The sequence below is a fragment of the Aquila chrysaetos genome, chromosome 12, assembly GCF_900496995.4.
Source record: "Aquila chrysaetos chrysaetos chromosome 12, bAquChr1.4, whole genome shotgun sequence".
Taxonomy (NCBI): Eukaryota; Metazoa; Chordata; class Aves; order Accipitriformes; family Accipitridae; genus Aquila; species Aquila chrysaetos.
Genome location: NC_044015.1, coordinates 483,941 through 510,640, shown reverse-complemented (window position 1 = coordinate 510,640; position 26,700 = coordinate 483,941). Strand labels below are relative to the sequence as shown.

Here is a 26,700-nt window from a genome sequence, read left to right as displayed (position 1 = left end):
TCAGGGCAGAGAACTTTTGCTTATTGCTTCCATCCCACGCAAGGGATCTTCAGGTTGCTTTAAGATCACTTTTCTAAATAACTAATACCTTCTCTCTCCCTTCTTTCCTAGGCTTCCCTGTCCTCTAGGTGCTAGTGAGATTCAGTGAGATTCTTGTCCTTCTGCAGACTGCTGTGCTCCGTGGGAGGCTTCCCAAAGTATCTTGTGTGACCTTGGAGGAGGTAAGGGAGAGAGTGGCACTTCAAAACAGGGACAATAGCAGAAAATTACATAGGAGCAAAGGCTCCAAAGGTGGGAAGCCTGCAAGGCTCCCAAATGTCCTGTCAGCATCGCCAGATATCATGAGCTAATGAATTTTTCTGTGGCCAAAAACCTTGGGTGCTGCTTGGTAAGAGTTGTTTTGTGAGGGAGAAGCACCTTTCCTTTACATGGGCACCGCACCCTGGGTTTCCCTGCGCTCTCCCTGTGCCAGCTGTGGGCATCTGCATCAGCCTGAGTGACCCCAGCAGAGACTGTAAAAAGTAATCCCACAGAGAGGGAACTTGCCCTTCTCTGGAAGTTCCTTGTTTACCAGCAAAGTTATTTCTTCTACCTCCAGGAGCCATTTCCCATCATTCTCAGCAAACCTTCATAAACACTTGAGATGTAAAAATGAGAGCGAGCTCTTTGCCTGTTGCTAGTGCGACTGACTTCTACATACACCCCCAGACTGAGTCACCACAGATTTAAAGTGCCTCTAAAAAGGTGAAATCCTCAAGCCTGGGAATGAGTTGAGGTGTCAGTTGTTAAAATTGTTCTGTATTGTAAAAAAGTAGGTTACTACATCTCATTGTGAACAATTACAGCTAATTACAAGTCACAGATTCACCACAAATACTATTTAATAACAAATTTCTACCACACTTCATCCAGAGCGTGTTATGAAGTTAACACATTACCTCTGGTTTGTGGATAGGTAATGCGTGATGCAGAACAGAAGGAAAGAGTGGCTCAGATCAAACAAAGAGGAATGGACGCTAGGCCCCGACTCACAGTTCAGTGGTTGAAACTTCGGATGATGTGTCCTCCAGCTTACAGCACTGGTTATTTTAGTTTAGTTTAGCCAATGGTAGAAAAAATGATGCGTGCCACATTATGATTTTAGTTAAACTTTAAAAGGCTGCTCAGAAATACGTAAAACTGCAATAAACACTTTGACAATAAACTTAAACAAGTGAGATTTGCAACTTCCCCTTAGCAAACTCCCAAATGGGACGTTAATTTTTGCTATTTGATATACAAAGCATTCCACCGACAGAACAGAAATCGAAAGAACCAAAGACACAGGAATGCCCTTATCCCCGCTGCGAGGACTGCAAATGGAGAAGTTTCTGTACTTGGCTGAGGCGACGTTACCGGTCAGCATTTTTAGGTTGTATTTTTAGCAGTAAGATAGCAAGTTGCCCCTAGAGTTGGCACATTGAGAGGTCAGTACGTCTACTTTGGGAGCTTTGTGCTAAATTTTGCTGTTCTTTTTCGCTGGAGCTCCAGGTGCGAAGTTCTGTGGCAGGAATAAGGGGTTGCGTGGGGATGCTGCCTTCCCCCTCCGCGCCAGCGTAAGGGACCTCGACCCCTGCACCAGCACTAATTCTTACGGCCCCGCCAAGGAACGCGGGGGCGGGAAGGGCGAGCCCCCGCGGCGGGCGGGGCCGGGGCGGGGCCCGGGGGTGGGGCGGGGCCCGGGGCGGGGCGGGCGCGCGTGGCCGGCGGCCGAGCACCCTCTGCCGGGGAGCGGGCGGCGACAGCCGTAGGAAAGAGAAACGGGAACAGAGCCCAGGTTTTGCGTCGTTCCCGGTTTATTTTTGAGCCTGTTGCAGTCAAACCCCACGAAACTGCGAGGGCTAAAAGGGGTTTTTATCGGAGGAGATGATGATGCTGTCCCATGACTGGCGAAGCTTGTGCTTTATGAGAAATACCACAAACGACGAGAGAAGCAATTAAAAGAGTAGCAAACGCTCCTGCAAGTGCCCGCTTGCCAACAGACATCTTCTTCCATTAATTAAGTGAAAGAAGATAATTTTAATACAAATGGCTGCTGGGGAGCGAAGTAAGTTCCCACAGTCAGTTCCATGCCAATACAATTACATACTCATCCATAGCACAGGACTGAAAATAAAAAATCCCAGGAAAAGTAAAACAGCCTGCATATAGAATTGTTAGGGAAAATAGTGGGCTGCTCTCCCCTGGTGGCACTAATCCTAAGTGTGAAGCTGCTCACAAACGGCAGCGTTAACAGGGTAACTAACACAATTATTATTGACGACATAGCATTTTCTGCCCAAGTAACAGATTTGCCCTTCACTAATTTCAGCTCTCCCACTTCTTCCTGGGGAAATACAATATTAGGTCCTATTTATAGAAGTTCATGGGTTTTAATTAATTTTTTCCTTTACTACAGCTGTTTTCAGTGGTTGATTACTGTTTGTTGGACTAGGCAATCCTTTGCCAGCTGGCTGCGGCTTTTATTAGGTCTTTTAAGAAGACTTGATTTAGAGCTCACAGTTACGTTACAAGGACAGCAGCACTGTAATGCAGACCCTCAAGAAAAGAGATAATTAGGACTCATGAAAAAAATTGCATCCGATTCTTTGAACAAAAACGCCCTTGTTTAAGGAATGTGGTGCTGTAGGCTAATATTTAACAGCAGTCTCTCTTCTCTTGCTCAGAGCTGGTGCATGCAATTAGACCATGCCCTCCATCAGATATACTGGATATTATTTTCTGGGAGCATCTCTCAAAATGGAGGAATGCCACCCTGTAGCAAGTACAGAATGTATCCTGGGGATTGTATTTCTGCAAGTAGGGCAGGAGGTACTGGTTGAAGGACGTGGTGAAGCAGAAAAAGAGCCAAAGAGGTGCTGAGAAGGCTCTTGTACAGGGGAGGGGGATGAGAGAAACAAACATTGCGGAGAACAGGAAGAACGATGTGCTGGGAAATGATTAATCCACCCCAAAGGCCTTTGCTAAGAAGTGGTGGGACAAGCTCAATGATTTTTGGCAGCCATGAGCTCCTTCTGCTCTGCTCTAAACTCCCGTCTTGCAACCAGATGTGTTTAAGTACAATTTCATCCCACTCCTGTGCCAGACACCACATCCCCCCACCAGTGTCCTTCACTCCATTCCTGGCAGCTCTCTGACAATACACCCCCTCCTATATGTGTATTTTATGGCTGTCCCGTGTCCCTCCACCCCCAGTAAGTGTTTCTCAAGTGAGCGGGAGCACACAATCCGTGCTGGGGGAGGGGAGTGGGAGTCAAGTTTAAGAACTGCTGTTCTGTATCCTGTTGTTTTCCTACCGGGATTGTTCCAGTTTCCTGCACTGTCTTATCTGGAGCCGAAAAGCCAAACCTCTCATATTTACTTGCTTTGTGTGTGCCTCAGGTTTCTAATCTGCGAAATAGGCGTATAAGACTTAAGGGAAACATAGCTAGGACTATTACAGGGTGGAGGGACAGGAACAAAGTGGTTAAAGGGCTTTCAATGCCTATACAATTAGTTTCTTTATTTAGTTATCCTGCTTGCACAAGCCTGTGTATGTCACAGAGAACATCAGAGAACCATCAGCATACCATAAATGCTGCACAGAGTCCACTGAAATGTAAAGAGTAGGATTCAGATGTTTACATTCTCAGGTGATTCCAGGTACCTGTGTTTGACAGACGTTAGAAGAGAATCATTTTCAGAAAGTGCTGAATATGGTTTTATCCCCCCAAGGGCTCAAACTAGACACACGAAAGTCTCAGAATAAGCATTTCCATGCTTTTAGTCAGCCTTGAGTTTTAAGAGCTCCACTGAAATGCTGTAGACTTCTTTGAAATTACTTGGCCACATTTTCTTAAATACAGAGGTAAAATAAGCATATACAGTGCTGATGTCTTGAAAGCTTACTATGTAGATGAGGAACACGAGAAAGCAAAATCTTGTAGATTTTTTTTTTTAAACTTTTTTCCTCTAGTGAGCATGAATTCACTTAACTATAGTTATATTAGTGCACTAAATTCCCTATGGGTTAAAAAAATTAAAGAAAACATTTACCATACAGCTTTGGAATGTCCTGTTTTTCTGCACAAAGGTGTGGGTCCTGCATACACAGTGTCCATTATCAGATGGGAGCCTCTCCTGGAAAGATAATTAAAACACTGTATCACTCACAGCCATGCAGATGCTGAACCAGACACAAGGTTTCAAAACAAAACTCAACCCCCAAACTCCAACCCCAGAACCCTCCCCCATAGGGATCCTGGTTTAGCTGGAAACAGGTAAAAATTGTGGCAATGATGAAGATGGATTTTTATTAATTGAAGAGATGAGAAGCATGTCAGTTCAGCCTTTGTGGGTAAATACATATTTCATTTTTTTTCCCCTCAGTTGTAACTGTAAATTCAGACTCATTCCACTTGACAGTTTCTTTGGAAGTACTCTCAACTGATGTAAATATGAGAGCAGGAGTGGGCTGAAGAAGGATCCTTAGTTGATTACCAGAGCCTTTATTTGGAACTAAATATCAAGAGAAAAAAGGCTTTTTTTTTTTTTTTTTTCTAAAGAGATCAGGAAAAGGAAGACATGTGCTTGGAGATAAGGAAAGATAAAAGCACTCCATTTAAAGTCACCAGTGATAGAAATCAAGATGTTCATCTGCCAAGTCAGTAATTTCATGGCCTTATGACCATGCAGAGCTTCCGTTTCTGTTACCTTTTCCCACACTAACTGTAAGCACCAAATTATTGGCATGAAAGTTCATTTTGGCTTGTCCAAGCAGCTCAGCCCTTTAGGGAGAAATTACACAGGCTGAACATAAAACTCTCTGACTTCAGAAGGGAAAAACGGTTCTCCCATAAGTTTACAATCAGCTTTCTGAGGCACAGCGGAGCCCTGGAATAGGCTGCGAATTCCCTGTCCTTGGAAGGTTTGAAGACAGGTTAGACAAACACCTCTCAGGAGAAGTTTGGGCAGAGTTCATTTTTCTGTGAGGAATCAGGACAGCTGAAATGGCCATTTGAGGTGACTTCCAACCCTGTTTTCTATGATTCATTAGGAGTGAGATCACAGTGACAGTAGATCCTATAAAATGCCTAGATTAACAGAGGTCAAGAGCTCAAAGTGCATTTGCTGCTTTAAAACAGGGGGTTTGGGTCTGTTTTTTGTTTAAAGCAAGCAGTGGATTTCAGTAAAAAATTCTTTGAAAATCTTAGCTTTGCATGTTTCACAAGCTAGCATATGCAAACAGCAAAGCATTCTAGGCTAAAATTATCCTTACTATCATTAGAAAGCCATAAGGAACATATGGATTAATACTAGCATATCAGAGCTGTACTGCCGTGCAGCAGTTTCACCCCCAAACAGGAACGGTTCCGATGCCTACTGTTTATTCACCATTGGGAAGCACAATTGACACGCTGCGATAGATTTGACCCGTGCTTTTCTCTTTGAAAGGGACATTTAGTTCCCTGACCTATGTCCTGAGGTTAGAGAGGGCTCTTCTTGTATGCTTCACTTCTGTTTGTTTCCTTTCCTCTTTGGGTTGTGCTTTGCCTAACTACCAAACACTCCGTCATTGTTGTACTGGTGTTTGCATTGTAGTAATTGCCCCTGCCTCGCTCAGGCAGTGGACAGGCTCCCTTGTGCTGGCCAGCGTGGAAGCCCACACCACTTCCATGGCTCCCCCCCCACACCCCGCCCCTTCCTGCTTGGAACAACTAAACTTTTGCCAGAAGATTTTGCATGCTTACTCATTTAGGCTTCGCATCCAGCAAACCATGTTTAGCTTTAGCATCAGCGGATCGAAGCATTCACTTAAAGTTAAGCAGGTGGGTAAGCGCCTGGCCAGCTGCAGCCTCAGAGCTCAGCTGCCTGCGACTGCCACCCCTCAGCATCCGCAAGTTTGGAATTGACAGAGCAGGGCACCTGTAAACACACTTCCAGAGGGCTCCTCCTCAGTGCAGGAGCTTGGCCAAGAGGCATTTCATGATCACCGGCTTTTGTTTGGGTTTGGTTGGTCTCAACCCCACTCTGGGGGTCCCTGCTGCTGGATGGTGAGGATGGGGGTACAGGAAGGGGGAAGGCAGCGGTCCCCACCCATAGCCAGCCAGGTTCCTTTGGGTGCCCATAGGCCGGCCCTGCTGGCAGCGAGGGGGTTTGGGTTAGGGCAGGCAGCCTCAGAGAACCCCAGATGACCCTGTCCTGGTGCCAAGTGGGAGAGGGTAAGGGCCTTCCACTGCACCTTTTCCACATCCCCACCTCATGTCAGAGACGCTGGCCAAGCCCTGCGGCAGCCACCACGCTTCACCCTGCACATGGGGCTGGCAGCCACCCGTGGGCAGCCTGGCCAGTCACACTCTCACTGCTCTTCCTCCAGGCAGGGCTCCTCAGCCTCACCAGGGTCCCTCCTTGCCCTGCCCCATCGCACAGAGCCGGTAAGCACGGCCGGTGGAGGTAGGGCACTAAAGGCACCAGGCATAGCCTCTGCCTCGGATGTTGGTGCACAACAGGGCTTCTGCAGTACAGTAGTTTCCTGCCTGTGCACTGTGAGGGTTTCCCTCAGTTTAACTAGCATACTCATGAAATAAATCCCTGCAGACAAATGCCGCATTCACAGATTACAGAGCAGCCCTACATCTGTCAGCCGGGATGGGCTTCTCTTGTCTTCCGCAGCTTGCACAGAGAATAGGAGCATGCAGAGCAGGAGACCTGGAGGCTCAAGCTCACGCACCCAGCGAGGACGCGTGCTCGCGGTGTGCTGGGCTGTCCGCACGTGCGTGCTCACCTTCAAAGCCAACAAGGGCCTGTTCTCACTGCGAAGCTCCGTCACATTTAGGCCAGAGCTGCTCAAAGAACCAGTTTAGACAAGATTCCTGCATCCAGTGTTTTCAGTCTGGCATCTTTTACCACCACTAAATGCAAAGCTTTTAATTAATAATAGACTAAGATGCCTGGAGCAAAGACTGCCATTCTGAACTGTAAATGCATGCGGTATCAGTCACATAGCATCATAAGGCTTCTTGGCTCTCTTGCAATATATATGTTGACGGTAAGTTATGTGACCAATTGTTCTCTAACTTGTTACACAGAAATGATGATGACTTTCTAGCCTACTACATGGAACATTTCAGAACAGATGGGACAATTTCAGATTTAGTCTCTAGTAAATATAAGTTACATATGCAGATAATTCTTTAGTTAGGAAACTACCTCTTCTTTTTACTATTTGAAAAGTCAGATAATGTCAGAATCTGAGCTAGCTTCACTTATTTCTGGTACTTCCGTTTCTGCAGTTCACTCCATTTGGAGAAGTAAAGACTGCTAACCACAGCCTGTGTTTGAAGGGCCAGTGCTAAACGGAACATCTTGCAGAGTCTGGTTTTTAAAATTCTGTTTTCAATATTTATATTGTGTTTCAACTTTGGTACACTGTAGAGGCTAATCCTGCAAATATTTACACAAGTCAAGCTTTCTATATATATATAGGTCATTCAAGCTCAATGGGAGCTTACCTTAATGAAGGCACATGTTCTGCAGGAACATTTATTTTCAACTGAGCATTGAAAAAAATTTAGTTTCATCTGCTAGCCAGATATATTAAAAAAAAAAATATACACACACAGACATATAGACACACAGACATATGATGATTATTTTAGGTTCTGAGAGAGAAGGAAAGAACACTCAAACAGTCACTTACCGATCTCCACCTGAGAGAAGGCTCAGTGAGACAGAAAACAGCAGCATGGTGAGTATTCTTTAATAGCTTAAATGATACCATAGACAATTGTTTCTAACAGAATCAATTATAGCATTAGAAATAGTAGATTTTTTTTTTTTAAAAAACAAGTTTTAGATATGTGGATGCAAGGTCTGTTTTTTAGTTTCTGAAAAGCATCCCACAAACAACTTCTTCATATATCCAATTTCCCTTTGAGGCAAGTAGTGCTGCCGTTTTGACAGATGAAAGAAGTATGAGCCCTGTTGGCCATGGGGAAGTGGGAGACTGAGAAGCTGATTCCTGGCACTTTCCCTTGTTATCTTCCATACATGAGTACAGAATTGTCCATGGGTACAAGTGTGCTGAGATCACAGGACTCCAACTTGCAAACAGAGCACTACACTTCAGCAAGTTACCCTTCCGTTAGCTGAGCTGTGGTTGCTGCTTGGGTGGTTTAGTGAGAGTGTTAATCTCAGTTATGCTGTGGATTTAGAACACTCACGTGAACAGCTGCTTGTGGCTCAGCTGAAGTATGATAAATTCTTAAGCTGAGCTACTTGATCAGGACTCAGAGCTCATAGGTATGCATAAATTATATCTAGAATAAATTCATCATTCTGGGACCATGCCCACAAACTACCTTCCAGGTCTTCAAAGTGGACAAATTCATTTATTTTAAAGAATGAACAAATTGTAGAACAGTGATTCCTCTCATGATTCTTTAAAAAAAAAAAAAAAATTATTGCTCTATTGAGATGGGGCTAGAAACAGTCCCCAGGACTGCTATTTTGTGCACATCCTGTTTCACTTAAGTTATCTCCAACACGTTTTTACAGAATGAGAGCATCGGTGACGGAAGGTGCAGTGATGCCATTTCACTTCGCATGGATCTCTCCAATCTTGTGACCTGGGCACACACTCATGGGACCATATGCAGTTCAATCCCAGCCTTGGAAATTGTGCAGAACATGGGTCATCCTAGCAAGGATAATTCTGTTCTGTGGATATGTGGACTTGGACATGCGTATCACTGGCAGTGTGGAAAATTATACATCAGAAGCACAGAAGAGAATGAAGCTGGAGAAAAGAGAAAGAGGCTAGTGTCTTCTGAGGCTTCATCAAGGGAAGCTGGTTTAGATGAAAAGAGGCTCAGGACGACCCCATCTTTTGAGAGTGCTAAAGCAGACGCTGTTAGCACAGGGTCTTGTAGCAGATCTCCAGGGGTCACTCAGCAGAAAGACAACACAGTCTACATAATGCATAATGAACCATCACCCAGAGAAAATAAAAAAAATAGCAAATCCATAAAATCACGCTTTGCAGCAGAGCAGCATTTGTCAATATCTGGTGGTGAAGTCAAAACTGAGAGACATAAGGTGAAGCTAGAAAGCAATGAAGATCTACAGATCATCTCTGATGAAGAACAGTGTATATCAAATGAAGACGACCAAGGAGACAGAATCAACCAGAATATTCTGTCAGAATCACCAAATAAAGGTGTAACTGCTGAGGTAGATTTGCAAATGCATCACAGTCAAAAGATGGCAATTAACAGGCTGAGGGCTGCCCAAACATCTGGCTTTACCCCCGCAGGAAAGCCACCCCTAACTCTTGCCTGCATTCTAAAATCCCCCATCAGCAATCAAGAGAGCCTAGACAGCAGCTTCTTGAGGTTAGGTCCTCTTAATCCTGCAGGGTCCACAACTGAAACTTCTAGAGCAAGAAACTCCTCTGGGTCAGCAATACCAAAAGAATATTTAAAATCTGTTCACGTCTCCAACACTGAGGCAAAGGCCCAACTTGAGTCACCCGCCTCTGTGACCTTCTTTGAGTTTGAAGCCACTGTAGATGTCCAGCAGCAACTCCAGCTGAGCCCTCCTGAGCATGGCACAGCAGAAATAGGCTTAAGTGGGAACACTACTGAAAACTCTATTGAGGAGAGTGAACCGTCAGGATCTGGGCACACACCTCATCTTTCAGCCTCATTGAGTCCAGAGAGCAAGAATGCAGACCATCCACCTGCATCTTCAAGCAAAAGTAAGAGAGTCTGCAGTTTTATTCTGGAGGGGTTTGTGGGTGTGTGGGTGCATTCTATTAATCACTTTCCCAAAACATTAAAGGGGGGTGAGTTCATATAGCTGCCAAAATCGGTACTGTAGCATCTAAGTAAGTGCCTCTGATTTGGGGCACTCTTGTTTCTACTAAAAGGGACTAAAAAGGTTCTTACCTTAGCAATCAGCACTTCAATAGATAATGCCATTCACTGAGGTACCCAACCGTGTACTTGGCTGTGGCCCAACTACCTTAACTACCCAGTTTGAATACTTTGGTCTTTCATTTTACTTAGTATCACCACGTAGTATGTTGGCTGTACTTAAGAGAGAGTCCCTGTGAGAAACTGGAGCCAGAGATGGGAACTCAGGTCTCAAGAGAAGAAAACAAGAGGAAGTAACTTTTAAAGCAGTGAAACAGAGAAATTGTGGCTGAAACTCTGGCCGCACCAAAGTCAATGGCAAAAATCCCAGAGATTGCAATGGGAGCAAAGTTTCAATCCTGCATATTAAATTACATGAGCTAAACAAATTGCTTTAGTACTTTTAAGAATTTTAAGATTTTCATACACAATGTCCTTAGAATCCTACTGGAGTAGGGAGAGTTATAATTGCTCAAACATTAACTTGCAAGATACACTGCTTACTAGGGAACTTTCAATACCAAGGTTAAGCCACACACAAAGCATGGCAATTTTAAATTATTCCATATCACAAGAATATGCTGTTTGACAAAGATTTTAGAAGCCTAGCTTGTGGCTGTCTTACTCCTGCTGTAAAACAGACACCATCTTCACAAGAAGAACAGCTGACATACAGTGTGTGGATACCATCAAAATTATGCTAGTCTTCTACAAGTAGTGGGAAAGCCATCAGTGAAATAGATTAATTTAATAAATGATCATATTTTAGGATAGATGTGTGTAATATACTGGAGCTTTAATGCTAGGTACATATATATTATTTAATCCAATGATTAAACACCTCAAATAAAATGTAAATGGCCAGGTTTTCAAAGATGTTATAGTAAAGCCACAAAATTTGCATCTATAATGATTTGAGTGCCTGCAGGTGCTTTTTCACATTAATTCCAAGTAAGCTGCTGTCTAGTCAGTTCTATGTTTTTGTCTGCTAGTATCTAGGTGTAAACATCGAGGCAAATTTTAAAAATTTAATTCTTTTCCATCCAGTGGCTTAATGCTTTGGCTCTACCTAACTGCGAAGCAGCCCCCAACAGCATGTGTTTCACTTCTGCACGCTCAGTACGAGGACCCCATTGCATGTTCCCTAAAACCTGTCCCAGTCCAGCCCCATGGCCTTGTCCATGGCAGGCCAGGCGTCCAGCCTGGCAGAGCTGCTGTGGCACTACCCTGCGCCACGCAGGATGCTTCCTGACTGACCACATCTCCAGAACTCCTCCGGAGCTGCAGGGCAGGGCTGTAACTACCCTGCCTCCCATCCCACCCCCAATACCTGTCCCACTGCACCAGATGCTTATACCTATTTCTCTGCTGAAATAATGACCCATCTCAACTAGCTGTAGCATTAAAGAGCAGCAGCCTACTGCAGGTTTCTGCAGTGCAAGGCACTGGACAGTGTCCTTCGAAAGAAAAGAGGTTACTGAAACAATATTCTGGGGTTTGTCTGTAACTCAAGGGTGTATGCTTAAAGCACCACTAGTATTCCCGAATAGACTTGGGGTTACAGACATTTGTATTCCTTATGTAGCCACAACTGGTCAAACTGGCACAGTTGTTTTTTGTGAACATTATTTGACTATTTTTGTAAATGACAACATATATCATCAGAAGGGACTGGGAATTCAACTGGGAATGTCTGTGTAGTAGCTGTTTCTGCCAAGATAAATGGCTTATGGCTCAAGCGAGGCCTCTGCGTGTATTGATTTACAAGCCGTTCAGCTCTTCACATAGAGCAGTCAGTAACAAAACAAGCAAAAAAACCCAAAACAGCAGCACAGGAATCAGTAGACTCCACCTCAGTCCAGCCATAGCATTTTAAGATGATAACTAAGCACGTACAAAATAACTTGGTGCAAGAAGGGGAATCTCTAGATGTTGGCTCTAGAACCCTTTTCAATCTACCCCTCTTCAGTCCTGGAAAAGTTACAGGCGAGCAGATGGAGCTTTTCAGCAATCCAAAGAATTAATTTCTCATGCTACATCGAACTAGGTAGATGTGGTATTACCATAGCAACTTGAGAGAGAACCCAACTGGAATCCTGGCAATCCTTTTTATAAAAAAACAAAAAACAAACAAACAAAAAAACCCACCCCAAAACAAAACAAAAAACCCCAACCACTTTTACTAATTTTTTTTGTTCTTCCTTACTATCCACCCCTAACTTCTGGTTAATATTTTTATTTCATAGTGAGAGTTCTTTTGCTCTGAAGAGATTTTTGTAAAGACAAACACTTTGAAATGTATTTTGCATAATGCCTTGTACAACACTTTGAACATACGAAGTGGAAGCTACTTAGTCCTGAGGCAGATCACAAGATCCATGTACAGGCCAGCTCCCATCTATTTTAACGGAGCAGAGTCTGGCCCCTGCAGTCACCATAAAATACACGCCAGAGTAGCTGCAAGTTGATGAAAGTATATCAAGTCCATTCAGGGTTGCTTGGGCTTCATAGCCAGCACTGCAGCCACTGGTTACATGGCTGGTCCCCCGAGTCTGTTCCTACAAGCATGCTCAGAGTCAACTCCAAAATCAGCCAGGGGGAAATTCAATGTCAAACCAAACCACCAGTGACAGGTCCAGTCTCCAGTCCTGTATTGCTGTCTGAGAAGGCTCACAGAACTTGCACCAATGCTTTCCACATATGCACCCCACAGTGACATTCAGTGATTAAATCTCATTAGGAACGCATTCTCTCCCATTTAAACATAATTAAAAAAGAAAGAATATCTTAAATTTACCTACATGGTAGTAGGCAGATTCACCAGCCAAGCGAGAAGGAGCAAGAAAGGGGACAGGCCTTGCCCTATCTACGCTGGCGCTGTCAGGTGGTGGTGGTGGCTGGCTTGTTGAGAGCACAGACCTAAACCAAAGCTTTAAAGGAAGGGGTTTGTAAAAGTCCCACAACCTCTGAATTACTTTTAGAAGGAGGGTGAACGTTATTCTGCATCTCCTTATATTTCACTGATCTCCTTGTAAGTTCTTGCTGTCCACAAAGCTGTGCCTTATCTTTTAGGTGCGTTGAAGAAGTGGGAGAAGAAGAGAAACCGTAATACTGGCGATACAAAAGTCTTCAGAGACTGGCTGCTTTTACATTGCCCTTCCGAAACGCGCGAGATTTATAAGCTGCCACCGGAAGACCTCGATAATTACTTGGCCTCGTTCTACTCTTCTGCAAAGAGACAGAATGGCACAGATTTTTCTGCCAGTTCTTTGCACTTCTTTCAGAGCAGCATAGAGAGGTACCTCAAGGACCACAACTACAAGTACAGTGTGGTTAAAGGGTTGGAATTCAGAGCATCTCAGGAAGCCTTGAAACTAAAGCATCAGCACCTATCTCAAAAAGAGAGAGAAGGAGAGTGGAGTATTTTGGAGAACCTGACAGATGAAGATGTGGAAAGTCTACGTAAGAAGGGACTTTTAAGTAAGATGCACCCTCAGGGCTTTTTGCACCTCATGTTCACAAATATCATTAGGGGGTTTGGGGCAAGTACACACAGTCAGAGCCATAATCTGTACTGGGGACAGCTTGTGCTCAAAAAGAACGAGGGAGAGCTGGAGTACTTGGAGTGGAAGGATGATCTGAACGCAGAGGTAAATACAAGGGAATTGGGTCCACGTCTCTTTGCCAAGCCTGACAATCCAGATAACTGTCCAGTTGCAGATTATAAGGAGTATGCTAAGAGGAGGCCACTGGATATGCTTCATGACTACGATCCACTTTATCTAACGCCCAAGCCTCGGTGCTCCATATGGGACCAAATATGGTACTGTAGAAAGTCACTGACAAAAGCCAAAATGGAAAAGATCTTGAAAGTTATTATCCAGCAAGTCAAAGGACCTGTAAAGAAGTCCAAGAAATAAAGGTATCCATTTAGTTTCTGCTGTGCCACTTTTTGGTAGGAGCATGTTTCAAAGTAGTCTTTGAAAGGTTTAAGTGGCAATATTTAGTATAGGTTGAGGAGAACATCCTTCTCTTCGGTTTCACCTTAGAACATAAGTAATCCACAAATTTGCATCACCTTAGTGTTCAGGTTAAGTGAAAAACTTCTATTGTTCTTTGTATTAATGGAATTGATAGTTCAGTAAGTTAAATAAATATGAGAATCTTAGGTTTCACATTTGTAAAAGAAGTTAATATTCTACTGGATTATTAATGACATGATAAAATAGCCAATGTTAACATGGAGAGGGCTCGGTAGCTGAATAGCTTGGCTAGGAGTTTAAGCTGCACTCATGTTTAGGGGAGCTGACACGTACACAGCATTTAGTCTATAGTATAAGCCTATTGAAAAAAGTAACACAAGTTAGTTCTGGGATGGAAGGAGAACGGTGAAATGCTGTGTTTGCCAGCTGCTAATCCATATCTCATGGGAATGCTTTCAACAAGGTTTATGTCATTTTTCTTAGTGAAAGATTTGTAGATTTAAGAAGTTGCGATTGGGTTTTAAAAAGTTATGTAAAATGGCTGACAGCGTTGAAAGGTTTTATGGTAAGTGTTTTCCCCAGAGTGCTAAATATAGCTACATAAATACACTTTGGTAGATGTAGTCAACTTTTTTCAGCTGTTCAAGTACTATTCAGTCAATATGTTGTCTTATGGTTCAGTCAAGTTACTGGGTTGCATTGTTGACATAACCTAATAAAAGAAGAATTACTCAATCCTGTTTGTCTGGTCTGTTTGTCTGTTCTGCAGAGATGAAGCCAGTAGCCCCAGACTAGCAGGTAACGGTTTCCTGAAACACCAGCATGTTCACTTATGCTTGGGTTTCTCCTGCTCTGAGCCCACCACTATTCAGCATTGCGGAGCTGACCCTGAGGAGGATTTGGGTCATTTGAAATCCCACAGAGCCCATGTTTGTGGTTTCTTAACAAGGTCTTTGCGGCCAAACCCTTTGCCAGAATTGGTCTTGTTCAAGCAACATTTAATATCACCAAATAACTTATAGAAGTTTAAAGCACCATAAAAAAGACAAACTCACTTAATCACATGCTCAGAGGGTGTCTTCCAGCTTTCCTCATGCTGTCAAGCGCAGATGGCATTAGGACAGCCGCAGCCATCGCTGAAGGACCCGTCGGTGCCCAGGTCAAGCCCAGCCACACGTGCAGCTCTGTGCCCAACAGCTGAGAGCCAGAGCAAATCCTTTCCTACGGGGCTGAGCTTTATTCATCCTACCTAATGGTAAGCACCAGATCAGGCTTTTCTCTCCTCTCTGCTGATCTATTTAGTCCACACCCCAAAGCTCGTTAATGAAAGACTGCTGCCTTAAAAATCAGGTGGCACAATTAGCTGACAGCATTCACTTAATCCTGTCACGAGCACATGGGCACCTCCTGGTTCTCCAGGCGGCTGCAAGAGAGAACAGAGTGAACAGGGGGGATAGGCAAACGGCTGCCCCCAATGCGCCATGACGGGCAATAGAAATCAAAACTCCCAGAAATAACGGATCATCCAGTGACACCAGGATCATCGCTGCCCGCACACCTGCATCCTTCCCCAGCCCCAGACCTTGGGCTGGGATTACAGACGGGCTCAGAGGCTTTGCCAAGTGAGCACGGTAAAAAAGAACAGAATTCAGGAGCCCTGTGTGTGCTGAAGGTGTGCATGGAGCGGTCCTGCCCTGAAGAGCCTGAGGAGGGAGAGCAGCCTCTTTACGCACAGGATATCTGTGGGTCCCATGTATTTGTGTCCTACAGTGGTTTTAAGCTAAATTTCGAGCTAATTGCACTTCATACAAATGAGTAGCATCCTGGGCAATATGTTAAAGTAGACCTCATTGAGGGTTTAACTGCCACTTAGGAAAGAGAAAATCAGCCAGAGAACTCTTTCATTTCGTAAAAACAAGGACGTGGTATTATCAGAAATTCTAAGTAACTGTCCCACGGTGTGTCTTAGCAGCTCAAACTGTAAACCTCATTTCCAATAATTAGGAAATTACCCATAGCAGGCTGCTGCTAGGAGCAACGTCTGCAGCAAAAAAGGCTTTTCAAAAATCGCAGTTGGAGGACTTTGAGTACACTTTTACTTTGAAAAAAGGCCACGAGGAAAACGGTATCCAAGCCTCCATTTCTGTTGCGTGTTAACAATGTCCAATTAAAACTTAGTTTACCAGCTAGAAGATGCCTTGTTAACCTCCTATGGAAATGACTGCATGAGTGATCTAAGAATTGAATGTTTATGACTGAAGTCAGGATGAAAATACTTGTAAAAGTTTCTTTTTTAATTAAATGCATTTGTGTATGTAATTGGTGGAAAAGGATTTCTAGGAACATCTTTTTCTGTGAGAAGTGAGACTGAATGCTCTTGGCTGGCCGGCGGGACGCCCTTCAGCCCTCGGGGCCAGCAGAGCTGCCGGCCAGGCCAGCGTGCTCCTGTGCCTGGGCAGCCTGGGTGGCCAGAGAGCCCCCCGCACCCGGGGGAGACGGGGGCTGTCATGTTCCTGCTCCAGCCCTTGCTCTTCACCCGTCCCTGCGCTTCATTGCAGGGCTCAAGGGGAAGGGAGAAATGCTGGGGATCATCTGAGGGTTACGCACATGATTTTCATCTTTGCATCATGAGAAAAAATGATTCATTAGGGTGGAGACCAAGATACAACACAAAGTAATTTGCTCAAGGCCGTGTACGAGATGAAGGACAGAGACTCCAGGCCCGTCTCCTCCTTCCCAGCCCGCTCCCCGGGCAGGGAGCCGTGCTGTGGTGGCTGCGTGGCCCAGCGGTTCAGTGGAGAAGGGCCGTGGCTGTTGCCCAACTCCCACCCCGATGGGGAACCAGGACTCTTCCAGCTGCGCTGCGGGAGCTGCTCAGCGATGGAGTGAGCCCCATGCGGGGTTTGCACCCCAGTACCCGTCAGTGGAGCGGGGCCAGCTACTCTGTGCTGGGCAAGAGAAGGGAATGCCCGGAGCCTTCCGCAAAACCAGTTTCTTTTCCTCTTTTTGCACAGAGGGTTTTGAAGCCTCCTCCACCCAGAGAGGAAGCAGCAAAAGGGAACTCGCTGTGCCTGGTGGTGATGCCGGGACCTCTGCTGTGGGCAGAGCTCAGCGGCACCGCCATGGGCAGGGCAGAGGGACAATGGCTCCCCCTGCCCCCCAGCACCAGCCTATGCCCCCCAGAACCCAGCCTGTGACCCCCAGGGCCAGCCTGTGACCCCCCAGCCCAGCCTGTGCTCCCCAGAGCCCAGCCTGTGACCCGCAGAGCCAGCCTGTGTCCCCCAGAGCTAGCCTATGACCCCCCCAGCCCAGTCTGTGCCCCCCAGCACCAGCCTGTGCCTCCCTAAGCCAGCTTGTGCTACCCAGAACCCAGCCTATGACCCCCAGAGCCAGCCTGTGCCCCCTCCCCAGGCCAGCCTTCCCCGGCCGGGGGCCATCAGACCCGGCGCTGCCCGGCCCCACGCTCGCCCGTGGGCGCTGGGGGCTCGCGCTGCCTGCGCGCTCGCCGGGAGCCACCTAGCGACAGCGGGGGGGCGGGCAGCGGGGGGGGGGGGGGGGGCTCGCTGCCGACGGGCAGGACCCCGGCGATCCCCCCCAAAGCCGTGGGGAGTCCCCCCAGGAGCCGCGTCCCCCCGCGGCTGCGCCCCGCAGAAGGCCCCGGCCCCGGCTGCCCGACCGCGGGGCTCCGGCAAAGGCAGCCGAGCAGGCAGACAAACAACACGGGCGGGCGGAACGCGGGAGAGCAAGGACTCTTTAATAAGTTAGCAAAATAAACAGCATTTATATGGATATATGTATGTTATATCACTGCATCTCAGCCGATCACGAGTTAAGCAGAAACGTTGATTTCCCAGTTCGACGCCGATATTGATCCGAAGGTACGCATCAGTCTAGGTACCCTCCTATGTGAGGCCTGATGGTGGGGTACTTAAAAACCTAAAACCACTGAGAAATAAAACAGCTTTTTTGCAAGCCAGAGACACAGCTTCCAATGAGAAAGAAGTTAAGTTACCGTATGATTTCATCTGGCTGTTTCCTTGCAGAACTGATTAAAAGAAAGTCATCCAATTTTTCCCCTCTTAAGAAAAAAAAAAATATTACCTCACCTCAAAGGGAAGGGGGAACAAATGAGCAGATCTAATGCATTGGAAGGTTCATCTGTTATATTAAAAACGGATGTGATTTGCAGTGTACAAGTCTCTGATTCTTGTGATAACGAGGAGCTGAACTGATCAGGTATTTTGATCGTGCGTCAGTTAATCCCAAGCAGGGCAAGTACGCGGCAAAGTCTGGTGGCCCTGGCCCCGAGGGCTCCCTCAGTCGTCGTCGTTGTCCCTGACGTACTGCCCTGCCTCCCAGCGCTGGGCCATGGCACTCTTGTGACGAATCACTCTGGTGCTTTCCACAACCTAAAGAAACCAGAAGGCACAGTATCTTTTTATAAAGAAGTTTTTATAAACAATCTTTTTTGCATGACTTGCCCTCCCAGCCAGAAGCCCCCCCGCCTTTGGGTTGAATACGCCTGACAGCGGCCACGACACCTCCTGCCCAACGTGACGCCCACCCAAGCGGTGCCTGTGGCCCTGCAGGAGCCGAGACCCCCGACCATCCCCTCAGCCTCCAGGAGTGGGGAGCGAGGGGAGCCCAGCAGGGAGTGAGGAGTCCGGGCAGCACACGCAGAGCCCTTTAGTGTGTAAAGGTCTTTACCTCTGTGTTGATCTTGTCAACGGGTTCAATGCCTGCGTACTGAAAAGGGGAAAAAACATTCAGATAACAGCAACCTAGCAGGGAAATATCCAGAGGCAGCTGGATACGGCCCACGGGGGGCGGGGGGGGGTGTCAGGGGCTGGGCATGGGAGAGGTGAGGTGAGACAGCACGTGCAGTTGTGCCCTCCCCAGAGCAGGGGGACAGTTCAGGCCAGGACCCCCCCCCCGGAGGAAGCTCCTGCTCCTCTCCAGTCCCACCCAGCGCTGGCACCCCTGAGCAGCGGGGCACTGCCCTGGGGGCTCGGCACAGCCCCTCGCCAGTCCCACCACCACCGGGTCTCCCATCAAGCCGAGCAGCTGGCCCTCCAGCTCCGGGTGGGAGCCAGGCACGGCCGCCACCGGCCCCAGAGCCACCAGCCTTCTCCCGGGCTCCAGCCCCCTGACCGCGTGCTGCCCGGCACAGGCAGGGTGGGCGCATTCACCTTTCCATCCTCCTTCACCCTCCTCCTCCGCTCCTCGAAGGGGCTGGAACGAGCCGAGTCGGGGGTGAGGGTCTCCGTGCTGCCCTGGGAGGGACCGGCCACTCTCAGCGGGGTGAAGGACGACACCAGCCCCAGGACCCCCGTGTGGTGCGAGGCAGGAGTGGAGGTGGGAGACCCGGACACTGAGTAGGTGCCGCTGACACCTGAGGCAGCTTCAAAAGAAAGAGCCATCGGGAGGGTGAGGGACACCAGGACTGCTCCCGCGGGCTGGGGTACCCGCAGGAGAGCAAGGCTCCTGCCCCAGACCGGCCTCCTCGGCAGGTCCAGCAGGTTCGGTCATGGCCGGGACCCTGTGTCTGGGTGCCAGCCGGGGATTGTCAGGAGCAAGGGAGGAGAAATGCATGAGCTGGGCACTTCTGGGCCCTTCCAGCACTGTTTTCTGCGGTAGCATGACACAAAGTCATCAAAACCTGAGCAGCTCTGGAATCAAAAGCCGTGCCGCTCTCGTGGAGCCTATCCCTTATCGTCATCAGCAGCTCCCCTACATCTGCTCCCCCTGGCAGGCTGGGCTGGTCCAGCTGGCTCCAGGGACTTAACATCAAGCACTTCTGCTTGCTAACCACAGAATCCCTGTCCAAGCAGAATTATTTCTCCCGGGACAACTCGCTACCAACACACAGGAGTCCTTACGGGCATCTCCGCAAATCATTGCAGGGAGGAACTTGGACCCCTCACCTGCAGCCAGACTCTCCCAGGCAGGGACTTGATGCTTTCCACCTGTAACTCTGTCCCCCTCGGTCCCTGCTGTGGCCACTCTTGCTCTCATGGGGAGCCCAGGTCACCTCTGGCTGCTGGCCGTGAGAGGCATCTCACACAGAGCGTGGACACTGGCCGTAAAGGCTTCCCGTGCCTGGGAGAGGCACCTGCCTGTCGGCACGGGAAGGTCCCTTGGGAAAAGCACTCCACGGTGCCACTCCTGCCCCCTCTGATGGCTCCTGCTGAAACTCAGAGCCACAAGGAACCGGAGGGCAGGAGCGATGCCCGTGGTAGCCCTGCCCCTGGGACTGACCCCTGTCCCGTCCCAGCCCACCACTCCTCTCCTCCCCTTACCGGAGCTGTGCCGTGAGCGGGAGCCCTCCTGGGGAACGCCGTCGCCGCTGACCAGGGAGTAGCCGTCTATCAGCTGCCGCTGCCGCCGCTGCTCCTGCAGCTCCTCTTCCCTCTGCAAGTCGCTCCAAATCTCCTTCTCGATCAGCGCTGACGTCTGGGGCTTCCAGGTCCTCAGCCTGTACTGCTCCTCCCGGCCATCATCCCTCCTTAGCGGGTTCTGCGTCCCCATGTCGTCCACAAAGGAGACCTTGGGCTTCCAGAAGGAGAAGGAAAAGTACTCTCTGGGCAGGACAGCCGTGCCGGCGGGGCTCAGGGTGGAGCCGGGAAGCCTTCCTCCCCAGGAATCCTCGCTCCCCCATTTGCTGGCGCTGGCGGAAATGTGCTGGGACACCAAGGGCTGGTCCTGGCTCTTCTCGCTGGCAGCAAAGCGCGGCTGGGACGCCTGGAAGTGCGTGATGCTCGCTGCATAGCTGGGAAGTCTTCTCCCACCCCTGGTGGCTTCTGCGGGGCAGGGGCCATGGCTCGTGGGCTGCTCCGCCGCAAACTCATTAATCGAGGTCCTCCACTCATCTGCCTTCTTCATGTGGGTGGGCTTCTGCAGGGGGGCTTCCTCCTGCTCGAAAACCCTCCTGCGCTCATCCAGCTCCTGCTGCGTTCCCCTGTCATACATCCCCAGCAGCCTCCCTTGCTTCTTCAGATCTTCCTCGCGCTTGGTTTCCTGCTCGATTTCCCTCTGGACGTAAAGGGAAGCACGGCCTTTGTCCTTCCCTTTCCTGCCTGGGCCGGGAGAGGCATGCATGGAGAGGAGAGGCTTGGTCTGGATCTCCACCAGCTCGCTGCTGGAGGTCAGCCGCTGGATCCCCCTCTCCTTCCAGAGGTTCTCCTCCCTCTCCATCGCCATGCGGATCTCCCGCTCGATGGGCGTCTCGTTGCTGATTTTTGTCCCCTTGTCCAGACCATTGCTGCTGGCCCTCAGATCCACAGGGCCATTGAAGGTCTCATTGGATGCACTTCCATCGCTGGCATAGCCTGCATTGGCTTCATTATACATCTCACCCAAGCCAGAGTCCAGGTCCTCTCTGGAAGATTCTTTAGTCAAGCTGGACATTTTCCCGGTGGGATATGACCTTTCAGTATCAGCCCTTCTGGGAGCATGAACCTCCTCCTTCACAGGTGTCTTGTAAGACACATTATAAACCTGATAAACAGTCTTGTCCGTCCTGCTCTGGCTGGATGCACTGGCGTTACCGTAACCTCTCGCAGCCTTTGTGGCCATCTCAGGACTGTGCCACTCTTGCGTAGAGACTTTTGTCATTGACTCTGGCTTTGGAGACATGGCCTGTTGCCCTGGGCTGAAAAAAGAGCCTGGGTTGGTCTGCTCCAGCAACAGGAACTGCTGCCGAGCAGCGGAGAAGTTGATCTGCTCCGTGTCGATATTTTCAGGGTCAACAGGCGTCCCTGCCCTCCTTGAGGAAGGCTTGTCAAAGCAAATGGCAAAGCTGGTGGTGAAGTTGCCCGTGTGCCTGCCTTCACCCTGGCTGCCCGTGCCGGTGTTTATGGAGCTCAGCTCATCCATGGAACTCCACCTCTCGGCCACGGTGGAGCTCTTCCTCACCACCTGGCCCCGGATGACCTCCCTCCTCTCATCCTCGAGCTCCCTGGCTTTCTCAGGTGAGACGTTCGGTGGAGGGACCCTGTACTGTTCCTGCTCATCCTCATCATAAAGCTTCGAGGGTTTCCTCTCGCCTTTGTAAGCCCTGAGGTCGTACAGGCTTCCCGACCTCACCACCTCCAGCTTGGACTCCCTGTCCGGGGATGGGGTCCAGACATCCTTTCCACCTTCCAGGAAATACAAGGATGACTTTGACCTCGTTTTCCAGCCATAGCCGTTTTCCACCCTCTGGCTGCTGTGTTGAACAGAACCAAACACGTCGTCATCGCTGTTGGCCCTCTGCTCCGCAAACGACCCGGCTTGGTGAGCATCATTATGGTCATGCTTGTGCGAGGTCTGCGGGAGCTGGAAGACCAGGTGCCTGGTGACTCTGTCCATCTCTTGGGAAGAGTCAACATTCAACCCTCTGCCAACCTCACCCTGGACTGGGGACGCTGCTCAGCTTCGAGGTCCCCCTCGGACTCCCGGCTCACCTGAGGACGAGGGGCAGGACCTGGCTGGCCCTGCAAGCAGGAGGGGAGAGCAGCCATTAAGAGCAGCAGAAGGAACAGAGGTTGGGAGCGTGCAGCTCCCTCTCCCCGCCTGGTACTGCTGTCCTTGCTTGGGCAGCATCCAAGGATACCTGCACCCAGGGGACAGACACCGCTAACACAAACCAGCCACGTCCCAGCAGTCATTCACTCCATTTACCCCAAAACGCCAGGTCTTGGACAGAAGCAGCCAGAGCACAAAGCACCGTTCCTGATGGGAACTGCCCTGAAGCTGATGTCCCCCTCCCGCCTCTGTCCCCCAGTCTGGCCGCATCCCAAGATGAGCCGCACCACAGCCGCGAGCGAGCAAAGCCAAACCTGCCGCAGGCAGCCAGCGTCGCCCGCACCACCAAGAGGGCAGCGGTGCTGCGAGACCGTGGCTGCGCCAGCCTCCGCCACCGCCCCGGGCAGCTCTCGCCCGCGCCAGCACGGCTGCCCTGGTGCCTTACCGCGCACACTGGACAGGGAGGGACCACCAGCCCCCGGCAGCATCAGCTTGTGACAGGGAGAGGTGTCGGCAATGCCAGATCCACCTCCGCCTGGACTTTCCCCTTGCGCATTTACAGGAAGGAGGCTCCAAATAGCCGAGCTATTGAAACAACGGGGATCATAAAAATGGTTTCACGGCTCATAAAAAGGAGGGGACTTTAACCCCCATATCACGCAAAGCGAGAGTAAACTGCCCTGACCTTTGTGTCGATCCTCCTGTGCTAACGGGGCCGGAGCTGGATGGGACAGCGGGTGCTGGGGAAGGGAGGAGCGGCACAGGTGGGTCCCTGCGAGACAGCAGCTCTCACCACATTGCAAGCGCCATCCCCATCCTGGTCCCTGTGCCAGCAAGACACACGTAACCCCGGGGTGAGCCGGGTGTGCCTGCTGGCAAGCAGCACATCCTCTCCCTGTTTGCCCAGGCATAGCCGCAACCCTGCTGTCACTGCTCCTGGCTGGGATCGCATGAGCCTGGGCAGGTCAGGGGTGCATCAGTGCCGGGCACCGCTCCCCAGCCGCTCGCAGCCTCCCGGGAGCACGTGGCGAAGCCGACAGCAAGGCTGCGTTGATGATGGGCAGCCCAGAGTCCGGGCGCTGCGGTACTGGTGAGCACAGCTCGGGGTCAGGCTCCCCTGGATGGAGACAGGCAACCACGGGTCCCTGCACCCGGAGCAGCCCGGCTCATCCCCAGGGCGGATGCACTGTGCCCTGGATGTGCCTCCTTCCCTGCAGCAGCACTAGTGACATTGCTCCCTCTGCTCACCTCCCAGCCTGCCTGAGCTGCACCCTTCCTCCTGGGGGGACAAACAGGGCTGGCCCTGTGGCTGAGGAGCCATTTAAGCCTTTCCTGGGGTGGGAGCACCTGGGTCTCGTCACGAGCAGCTGGGGCAAACTGGGCCAGCCCCAGGGTGATGCCCATCACCGTGGTGCTGCTGCCCAGCCCTGTGCCCAGCCCCGGGTGGTTCAGCGTCGCCGCCTGCAGCAGGAACCGGGGCTGGGAGCTGCTACAACCGCCGGTCCCAATGTGTCATGCCCAGCTGAATTTCCGTAACCTCTTCATGTTCCTACCTGGAATTCACTATTGCTCTTTTATAGCCCCCGATGACCTGGATAGTGAAAACTATCTGCCCACATCTCTTATCTTGTTTGGAGGGGTCAGAGGACCCTGCTGGGAGGGGACTCCTCTCCGGGGAGCGCTGGTGGCCAGCACAGGAGGGGAGCCAGGAGGGGGAAACCAGCAGGGCTGTTAATCAGGGCTCCTGGCTGGCACAGCCCCTCCCAAAGCAGCACCCACAACTATCCGACTGCCTCAGCTTGGCCCCCAGCTGCCCAGCGCTGCAAGAGCATGGGGGTGTGGGGGTCCCGGGCTCGTCCCCCCTGTGCCAGCCTGCCCTCAGCCCAGCCAAGCACCACAGGGAGCTGCTGGGCAGAGTAGGTGGCATAGCAGCACCCCCAGCCTGGCTTGGGCCACCCCCCACCATAAAGAGACATCTAGGGAGTTTTCCAGGGTCACCCCACCCCGGGGGTCCTGCAGTAGGCTGCAGACCTGCAGCATGCCCCCCCCCCCCCCCCCATGCAAACAGCCGCATGCGCTCCCAGACCTGCCGACGGACGAGACGTGCACGAGCGTGCCGCCGGCAGCCCCTCCGCCTGCCCACCGCAGATAGAGCCAGCGTGCATACGCATGCCCTCGCTGTGGCCAGACCCTGCACGGGGAACCGACCCTCCGAGGCCGGGGGGGGAACGGCCGCCCCGGCGCTGCCCTCGCCCCTGCCCCTACCACACTGCACTTACTGTCCGGGGGAGCCGTCGGGGCGGGGGTCCCCACGCCCCGGGGAAGCCGCGCGGGGCGCCCAGCTGAGCCGCCTCTGCCAGGGAGCGTCTGGGGCTGGCGGCAGCGGGGCGTGGGGGCCGTGGGGCTGGCGGGGCTGCGGGGCCCTGATAAGCTCAGCCCCAGCCGGTGGGGAATTCCAAGAACCGTGCTGGGCTCAGTTCTGGCTGCGGTTCAATGACCCGTTTCCCAACACCCCCCCCCCCCCCCCCCCGCGCCACCGTCACCCCGGCTGCAGCTGACTCCCACGCCTGGAGGGCTGCCCTTGGCCCCCAGCCTGCGGCACGCACCCATGTGCTGACGCGCCAATGTGCTAACACACCAGTGTGCACCAGCATGCACCAGTGTGGGCTCGGCCAGCCCTGGGAAGAGCTCGAGCTGCTGCCCGGGGACAGGCAGCGCCGGGGCAGGGAGGCAGCCCGGGGGTGCACAGCCAGTCTGCCATCCTTGCAGACCCCCCCCGAGTCCACGCTGGACAGCCCAGGGCAGGGCAGGGTCCCCAGCCCCGGGGGACGCAGTGGTTTCTGCTGGGGAGCGTGCGGAGGAGCCCGTGGGCCTGAGCGAACACGGCAGCGGCAGCCGCACCAGCAGCAGCCGTGGCGGGAGCCTGCACTCTCCTGTTTATAACGTGGGGCCTCCCCGCCTGATAACCCCGTGTTTGCGCAGGCATAGCTGGGGCGGGTGCCCTCGCTGCCTTGGCAGCCCTGGCTTTGCCAACCTCACCACCCCGGCAGCAGTGGGCACCCGCCTGGTGCTGCCCTCCCCGGCCCCCCGGTCCCTGCCGGCCCCTCGCAGCAGGGACAAGCCCCTGCGCCTGGTCCGGAAACCTCGGGCACCCTGTACCTGCCAGGCCAAGGGCAGGACCATGGCACAGTGGCTGTGATGCTCATGACCACAGCTGCTGGACCCCGGCAGAGCGGGCGGCATCGCTGGCACCCAGCACTCAGAGCCACCCTCTCTCCTGGCACAGGGTGTCGCAGCCGAGCGGGCGATGCTGTGCCGGGATGCTCAGCCCTTTGCTGCGCCTGTGTCTGGGGCAGGAGGTCCCTGTCCTTGTCTTCTCTGCCCCGCCATGACAGCTCTGCATCCCACCGGAGCCCACTCGTGCCTGAAAACCCCTCCCAGTCTCGCTGCTGCCTGCGATGGCCCAAGCACGGTGATGGTGTCAGACCCCGGCTCACCCCAGCTGCCTCTGCCCGGCTGCGGGGTGCCTGGAGGGTCCCACTTACCCCCTGCCCGGCCCCTTGGTGCCCCTGGACCTGCTCTCTGGGCTGCCGGCTCTGGCACTGGCTGGCCCAGGGACGGTGGCTTCAGTGCGGCTGCCAGGCGGCTCTGTGTTTCCAGGCAGGAGAGTGGAGCCTGTTTTACCATGGGGTTGAGACAAAGTCCACAGGCGATGTCCGGGGAGCACACCACGCCCGCGGCAGGGTGTGTGCTCGGCTCCCTGGGCTGGCACCGGGCACAGCCGGGGCTCCACTGTCCCAGGAACGAGACCTGGCATCCCAGCCCCGGGGCAGAAGCAGGACCAGCGCCAGCCTGTGGGTGGGCAGAGACCCACAGCCACGTGGTGACGGGATCTGGGGAGCCCTGACACCAGCGCTGCCCCTTGGGACAAGCAGGAAATCAGGCTGCCACGTCCCCTTCACCTGGGCACGCCAGCCAGCATCACACCTGCATCCCTTTCCTCCCAGCATCCCGGTTCCCACCCACCTCTTCCTCCCTACTCTTCTGGCGTGGCCACGTGTCCATCACCCCAGCGCCGGGGCTGGCAATGTGGCAGTGCCGGGATGGCATTCCAAGCACGCTGCCCTTACCTGTGCCCTGGGCTCCAGGGTGGCACAGAGGACCTGCCACGGCGGAGTGCACCTGAACATCTCCCTTGCCTGGTGTCACTGTTGGTCTGGGGACAGACACCTCTGGGGCAGCATCGGCAGCTGGAGACATGCAGGCGTGTGAAAGCGCCA

At 51.5% G+C, this 26,700-nt stretch overlaps 3 protein-coding genes and 1 long non-coding RNA gene across 5 annotated transcripts; 2 read left to right on the top strand and 2 right to left on the bottom strand.

Moving 5' to 3' along the window:
• Positions 1–125: 125 nt before the first annotated feature.
• On the bottom strand, positions 126–8,580 carry LOC121233717. The gene is made up of 3 exons (XR_005933725.1): positions 7,718–8,580; positions 4,075–4,158; positions 126–211 (listed from the first exon to the last, which is right to left on the bottom strand). It is a non-coding gene; the product is annotated as an uncharacterized LOC121233717 (long non-coding RNA).
• LOC115349547 lies at positions 136–11,990 on the top strand. The gene is made up of 4 exons (XM_030033966.2): positions 136–221; positions 2,706–3,233; positions 7,677–7,765; positions 8,575–11,990. Exons 2-4 carry the CDS (start codon positions 3,206–3,208, stop codon positions 9,874–9,876), a joined length of 1,419 nt encoding a protein of 472 aa, XP_029889826.2. The 5' UTR covers positions 136–221; positions 2,706–3,205; the 3' UTR covers positions 9,877–11,990.
• Positions 10,363–14,650, top strand: LOC121232403. Its single transcript, XM_041127806.1, has 2 exons — positions 10,363–10,384; positions 12,969–14,650. Exons 1-2 carry the CDS (start codon positions 10,363–10,365, stop codon positions 13,850–13,852), a joined length of 906 nt encoding a protein of 301 aa, XP_040983740.1. The 3' UTR covers positions 13,853–14,650.
• A 2,999-nt stretch (positions 14,651–17,649) lies between these two features.
• On the bottom strand, positions 17,650–24,815 carry LOC115349374 (mitotic spindle positioning). 2 transcript variants are annotated; one of them, XM_041127978.1, is made up of 7 exons: positions 24,700–24,815; positions 23,106–23,192; positions 22,866–23,005; positions 20,215–22,389; positions 19,105–19,316; positions 18,623–18,661; positions 17,650–18,324 (listed from the first exon to the last, which is right to left on the bottom strand). In XM_041127978.1, exons 4-7 carry the CDS (start codon positions 22,262–22,264, stop codon positions 18,232–18,234), a joined length of 2,394 nt encoding a protein of 797 aa, XP_040983912.1. In that variant the 5' UTR covers positions 22,265–22,389; positions 22,866–23,005; positions 23,106–23,192; positions 24,700–24,815; the 3' UTR covers positions 17,650–18,231. The 2 variants fall into 2 exon arrangements, with proteins under 2 accessions (XP_040983912.1, XP_040983911.1); XM_041127977.1 differs by lacking the exons at positions 22,866–23,005; positions 23,106–23,192 and having other exon boundaries at positions 24,700–24,814.
• Positions 24,816–26,700: the final 1,885 nt, after the last annotated feature.

Bases quoted from the DNA above. Each gene is read 5' to 3' on its own strand.
- LOC115349547 (XM_030033966.2), top strand. From the start codon at position 3,206: ATGGCTGTCCCGTGTCCCTCCACCCCCA. The intron at 3,234-7,676 runs GTAAGTGTTTCT...TGATTATTTTAG, and splicing joins CCCGTGTCCCTCCACCCCCA to GTTCTGAGAGAGAAGGAAAG. The intron at 7,766-8,574 runs GTGAGTATTCTT...ACGTTTTTACAG, and splicing joins AGACAGAAAACAGCAGCATG to AATGAGAGCATCGGTGACGG.
- LOC121232403 (XM_041127806.1), top strand. From the start codon at position 10,363: ATGTCCTTAGAATCCTACTGGA. The intron at 10,385-12,968 runs GTAGGGAGAGTT...TCTCCTTGTAAG, and splicing joins GTCCTTAGAATCCTACTGGA to TTCTTGCTGTCCACAAAGCT.
- LOC115349374 (XM_041127978.1), bottom strand. From the start codon at position 22,264: ATGGACAGAGTCACCAGGCACCTGGTCTTCCAGCTCCCGCAGACCTCG. The intron at 19,317-20,214 runs GTAAGGGGAGGA...TTTCTTTTGAAG, and splicing joins CCGCTCACGGCACAGCTCCG to CTGCCTCAGGTGTCAGCGGC. The intron at 18,662-19,104 runs GTGAATGCGCCC...TCCCCTTTTCAG, and splicing joins GGGTGAAGGAGGATGGAAAG to TACGCAGGCATTGAACCCGT.